The 6,666-nt window shown below is 43.3% G+C and overlaps 1 protein-coding gene across 2 annotated transcripts in view; it reads right to left on the bottom strand.

The window, feature by feature from the left end:
* arhgap10 (Rho GTPase activating protein 10) overlaps positions 1 to 6,666 on the bottom strand; it is a 43,933-nt gene that overhangs the window by 15,181 nt on the left and 22,086 nt on the right. For both annotated transcript variants that reach the window (XM_060046298.1, XM_060046299.1), the window contains exons 15-17: positions 5,510 to 5,594; positions 3,142 to 3,200; positions 1,130 to 1,235 (exon numbers count right to left, since the gene is read on the bottom strand). In XM_060046298.1, the coding sequence (XP_059902281.1) occupies positions 1,130 to 1,235; positions 3,142 to 3,200; positions 5,510 to 5,594 (250 nt within the window). The remainder of the gene's footprint in view (positions 1 to 1,129; positions 1,236 to 3,141; positions 3,201 to 5,509; positions 5,595 to 6,666) is intronic.

Raw genomic sequence — 6,666 nt, 5'->3', positions numbered from 1 at the left:
GCAAATTGTTATTCTGAAAATGTGACATTGCACGACCCATCTGCAGAGAGAGTGAGAGTGAGAGGTTTAAATAGCATCAAAGGGTACCTTTGATGCCATAAAACACCAATGACATGTTGCATTTATAACATCTCGGAAGCCATTACAGATACAACTGTGAATTCTTGGCTTTGCTCCTTTTCCCCTCCAGGATGGGCACACACGCCAACTTCAGAAAAAATGTCTCTCTCACTCAATCCCTCTCTCACTCAATCCCTCTCTCTCTCTCTCTCTCTCTCTCTCTCTCTCTCTCTCTGCAGTCTGGAGAATTTCATGCTGGATAATCCAAATTCAATGTCAATAGCGCTGCCTTTTTTATTTTTTGTATTTTACCAAAGCGCAATTCTGTGGCAGGTTTCTATGAAATAAGATTCGGCAGACTTTGACAGCCTACAGGGGAGGGGAGATTATTTACTTATCTTTAATTTACTTTCATTTTGTTTATTAAAAGCTCACAGAGGTTTAAACCATGTAATGATAGCCAGCAGTATTTTTAAAAACCTCCCATCCTGTCTAATCTCCTAAATGGAGCCGGGCAGAACGGTTGTCCATTCATGGTGAATGGGGTAAGCTCAGGGGGGGCTTTAATTTGAGTGCTCCCTTTTTCTTTTTTACTTTCATTCGACTGCATTTCATTTGGCTGCCGGGGGTTTGGGATGCGGCACGTTGAACAGGTAAAGCATCGGTTAGGGACAGTTCTAACACCTGTAAATATTACAACCGCCTGTGATCTAATGAAAGAGCAGGAAAGTTCAGCTTGCCGGCTGCCTCCAACTTTAACGGAGAGGGAGGGAGAGGGAGAGAGAGAGAGGGAGAGAGACAGACACAGAGAGAGAAAAAGAGGAAGACCGAAAGAGATGAGAGTGACAGCAGGGAAGGGGGAGTGAAAAAGTGTGGGAGTGAGCGAGAGAGAGAAAGGGAGAGCATGTGGAGTGAGAAAGAGGAGATAGACTGAAAGATGAGAAAGAGCGAAACAGGAGCAGGAGGAGGAGGAGGTAGAGGAGGAAGAGGAGGGCAGCAGGAGGAGAGGGGTGGGGAGGATGGAGAAGAAGAGTAGCTGAACTGTAACCAAGGAACTGAGATCACTCACTTGGCCAGATGCTTGAGAACGAGCCCCAGGGTGTGTTGGTTCTTGTCGGGCAGTTTGTGGACCAGGCAGTGGATGGCTTGGAAACGAGACTCTGGACTACCACTCTCTGTTTCAGAGCAGGAGCAGCGATAAACACATAAACACACACACACACACACAAACACGCACCCACAGGTTACTAGCATAGCGTTTCCCCGCAGTCGTAGGGTGCCATTGCTGCCCAGGTTGGCCACTGGAACAGTGTTATAGCACAGTCTACTGAAGGGCACTTGAGTGTTGGCTGGTTATTGATATGCTTTCAGTGTGCAGAGCTGCAGATATATAGCCCATTTTGACAGCTATGTCGTGTCTGCCTAGTTGGTATTTACAGTGAGAAATACTGCAGATTAATATAGGCTACTCTATACATGGTAATACTTTAAAATAAGTGTACGATATTTGACCATCAATCAGCATTAGCTAATGCAGTAATAAGCATTGACTAACAGTTCTTTAACAGTAAACTAATGGGGTTGTAATCATTAACCTGTGGTGTTCTTTTGTACTAATGTTAACCGTATTGTTTTCGTTATAACTGAGGTATAAATTGATACATTATTTAATAGGGTTCAACCCATTTACCCTGACCCCTACACTAGTGCTATTAAATAATGCTTATTACTGCATTAAGTGTTAGTGTTCTTTTGAATTTATTCAGCCACAACATCCTAACAGATTCAGTTTATGCTCATCCATACATGGAGAAGAAGCGTACCGTGTGAAATATGGGTAAATCTAAGTAAGGCAGAGGTGTTATGGTGATATACTGTATGGTGTGGAGCATGTGGAAATTGGCAACAGGGGTAGCTATGCTGGGTGGGAAAGATAGTTTTGTGTTGCTGCTGCTGCTACCGTGTAAAAGGGTTGTGTTGAAACCTCAAAGATCATTTCTTAAACATGCACTCACACATGGGCATCTGGCCGCCCACACACACACACACACGCACACACACACACACACACACACACACAAACACACATACACAAATAGAGACACAAACACACATGCGCGCACACACACACAACACTGTTGCAATAGAAACAACAAGGATTTGATCATAGAAGAAGCTTCTTATGGATGCTGTCAACCATCAAAATATTTAAGTGGTAATCCAACCCCCCCCCCTCCCCTCCCTCCAGCACACACACACACACACACACACACACACACACACACACACACACACACACACACACACACACACACACACACACACACACACACACACACACACACACACACACACACACACACACACTCTTCTATCCTTATGCGGGCATTGCGAATGACAGATAAAAATGTCAACCTAATCCAATTATAACACATTTTGTAATGGGACTCATGTTTGACTCACAAAAGTTAGATTTTAAAGTGATTTTTATGTGGATTAATACTTATTTGCATGTTTGCTCTGTTTTATAGTCAAACTAAATAACAAGTATTTTGTAAATGTCTCCCTGTAGCTTTAATACATTGTGTTAATCTTGGTTAACTGAAATAACTGATGAAAAGTACGGTATATTGATTAAAAAATATATTTGGTGCTGAATAAACCTGATAACAGCAAGATTCAACTAGATATCTGTGTAAATTCTAGATAGGAGGACACCGATTGCATACCTAAAATGTATGATCACAATATCACCAACACGTTTATCAGTATTCTATTTGCTTAGACATCTCAGCCTTGATCTGATTGGACATTGAATAGAAAGTATATCCAATGAGAACCAGCCAAAACTCTGCTTAGCAATTTGCACGTCTCTTTTTGAGGTGATTTCCCCATATTCTAAACATGAATGGCGGTAAATAGAAAGCGAGGACAAAAGGCAACCAGAAATTACAACTTGGTAAATTCAATAAAACAATTTGGACAAAATGCATTTAAGTTGTATGGGTGGTCCTCAAATGTAATGCAAGCAGTGGTAGTACTAGTGTATATCCATACAAATGTGGTTATGTGAAAACTTACTTGCAGGATTGATGAAGTCTTTATAAAGTCCATAGGTCATCAATGGCTCAGGAAGGCTCCTTGAGTATGAGAGAGAGAGAGGCAAACAGAGAGAGAGAGAGATAAAGAAAGAGAGAGAGTGAGAGCGAGACAAAGAGAGAGAGTGATAGAGAGACAAAAAGAGAGAGTGAGAGAGTCAAAGAAGGAAAGAAAGAAAGAAAGAGAGAGAGAGAGAGAAAGAAAGAAAGAAAGAGAGAGAGGGCCAAAGAAAGAGAGGAACAAAGAAAGAGAGAGAGACAAGGGAAGAAAGAGGCAAAGAAAGACAGAAAGAGAACCAGAAAGAAAAGAAAAAAAGAAAGAGAGAGAAGGAGAAAAAGGAAAAGAGAGTAAGCGAGTTAAAGTGAGCACAGAGGGACATAAATAGACGGTGCACTGTTTTATAGGGTCTGCACACAGCAATGATTAATGTGGCTGTGCCAGGGGATGGAATTAGATGGCGCGCCCGTTGAGATAACCAAGTTCATCTGAAGGTACTTTCACACTGCGGCTGGAGCCCGGCCAAGGCTACTTAGACCCAGAGGAGAGCGAACGGCGGGCCGACCCCCAGTTCTGCTCCAGCGTTGGACCGGCCAACACACACACACACACACACACACACACACACACACACACACACACACACACACACACACACACACACACACACACACACACACACACACACACACACACACACACACACACACACCAAGTAGGATACAATGGGGTGTAATGTGTCATAATAACATAACGGCAGATCAAGTTTGCACAACTCCACCGATGTTTATGCAGTGGGGGTAGTAAGCGATCGGCGAGTTCACACTCGAGCGAAGAGACAATGAGCGTGGAAAATTCCCATGACCTATGGCGGCCTACGGCAGTGAGGTGCTCTGGCGTGGGGTGAAAGACCTCTGAGCTCGGAACAGCCGGCCCCAACATGTCCTCCCCCCATGTCTTTCAGAATGAAGGGAGCAGAGGGCGAGAAAGATGATGAGGGAAAGAGAGTGGGAAACAGAGACTGACTGTCAGGAGGAACGAGAGAAAAGGAAATGGGAGAGGAAATAGAGGGAGAGGTAGAAGGGAAGAGAGAGAGATAAAGAGGAAGACAGAGAGAAAGAAATGGAACAAGAAGCATAAAGAATTAAAGAAAGAATGACAGAAGGAGAGAAATAAAGAAAGAAAGAAAGAAAGGGAGGGAGATTGAAAAACAGAAGGAGAGAAAGAAATAAAGAGAAAGAAGGAAAGAAAAAGGGAGCAAGGAACAGAACGAGAGGAAGAAAGAAAGGATGAGAACAAAAGAAAGAAAGAACAAGATAACGACAGAAAAGGGAGAGGGGAAGAGAAAGACAGGAGAGAAAGAAAGAAAGAAAGAAAGAAAGAAAGAAAGAAAGAAAGAAAGAAAGAAAGAAGAAGAGAAGAGAAAGAGTGCGAGCCAGAAGAAAGAAGTCCATGTTCCTCCACAAACGCTTCTGGGCGATCCACTAAAGCCAATTAACACGTTTAGTAATGCTTTTGCAATGTCCATCATTTATCCGACATATTTAGAAAAAAAAGGAGGTGGCAGAATGAGGTGACAGAACAGGTAGGAGAGTAAGATATCAAATAAACTAATATTTCAGGGGATGTCTTGAGTCAGCACCGATCTTTTTTCTGAATAATGAAACTGTCACATTTATGAGCCGGGACCAGGGAGTACTCACACAGTGGACCTGTGGAAAGTCAAATCCCAAACTAGAATGAAACGTGGAAGAATAACATGTCTCGTAAGGCATATTATTGAAATAAGGTTGTGAAAACTGTTGAATGAATACAGCCATATGCGGCCTGTACGTACCATATCATATGCTGAGGACATTTAATTACTGCTAGAAATGACTAGAATGCAATGTCTAACCACAATCTAATGACAGACGCCTTCCCGGCTCTGTGAGCTTGTTGGGGAGGAGGAGGGAAGTGTGCAGCCGTTTCCACATATGAACCCTGGACAAAGTCCAGGGAGGTTGGATCATTGTCTGAGGGTGCCCCTTCATAGATGCAGCACTTGAATATTTCTTCTTCTTTGCATTCACCACACCTATCGTACTGGAGTATGTAGAACAGTATCGAGTCACTTTGACTCCTCCTAAGGCCTGTTCCATTAACATTGGGGATCAATCGGACATTACACAGATTATGTACCAAGGAGCTGGCAGGGAAATATGTGTTTATTGTCTGGTTCAACCGATTCGGACATTTGCGTCTTCACATACAGCTCTGGGTAACATCCGGGCCAGTTCAAGGTTGCAGTGCATGTGTGAAAGAGGCTTGTGTTTGCGTTGGTGTTCAAACATGGCTGCAGCGTGCGTCTCACCTCAGGTAAAGCTTCAGGGCACTGGTTATCGTTTTAACGTCCCATTCTTCACTGGTGGACAGATCCACCTCGTGGCTCTTCTCTTCTGCATCGAAACAATCAAACACAAAAGTCATGGGACGCGATTAAACACACTCTAATGAGCCCCCTTCTTCTTTCTTCTTCTTCTTCTAGAATTACAGCAACAGTAACTCAACTTTCTATGTGTGAGGTCTTGATTAACAAAAGTTTGAATATTGTACAATGAAAATAACTCTCGGTAATTGGCCATGTGGGAGGATAGAGCCCTCTCCTCCAGCCTCACTTCCTGGGCAGGAAATCACAGCTGCTGGAGAGGGTCCACTGGTTCTTTACACGTTATGGAGTCTAATTAATCCCTGACTGCTGCACCGGGTCCGCAGGGGGTGGAACCAGGGAGGGCTGGGTAGCGACAGTGAATCAAGGAGGTTGGGGTTACAGTTGCACCTTAAGTTATGCCCCTAGTGAGTAGGGTAACGTGGAAGCAGAATCTACATAAGTTGTCCGTGTAGCCCAGGTCACAGAGGAAACCTGTTACCGGGACGATTTTCGGTCCATTCATGTGACTTTGAATACAGTGGCTCAGTGGCTGAACCCACTAACTCGTTAACCACCTAGTAGGTGTGCATCATAGCAAACCAGTTTCGAATCCGATCTGCGGTCCTATGCTACAGGGCATCCCCATTCGGTCTCAACCCACTTTCCAGTCTCTCATTACTCTGTCTATAAAGCCATACAAAATAAATAAATAAATGAGCTAAATCCCCTTGATGTTCTGCTTTTCCCCTGCCGTTTTGGTACACATCATCATCTGCCCAACATCACCCTCTGAGAGCTACAGTTTATATGTGGAGTATGCAACTAATTGTGTGCGCTTCTATGGCTGTACAGTATGCTTTGTTACTTTAGTGAAATCAAAGATTAGGTGGTCAGACTTTCTTTAGATCAGCTAAATTAACAGAACTGCACTGTGGACCTGGACTGGGATCAAATATGTTTGTTCATCCACAAAATGTGGCATTGAACCCGAAACCGTTTTTTAACATGATGTCTTCTTTGTCAAGATATAAATCTAAGCCATTTGGTCACTGTTACTAAAACATTAGAGAAACCAGGATAAAAATCCTATGTTTGTGCAA

Source organism: Gadus macrocephalus, chromosome 3 (assembly GCF_031168955.1).
Source record: "Gadus macrocephalus chromosome 3, ASM3116895v1".
Classification (NCBI taxonomy): Eukaryota; Metazoa; Chordata; class Actinopteri; order Gadiformes; family Gadidae; genus Gadus; species Gadus macrocephalus.
This window is presented reverse-complemented; position numbering and strand designations above follow the sequence as displayed.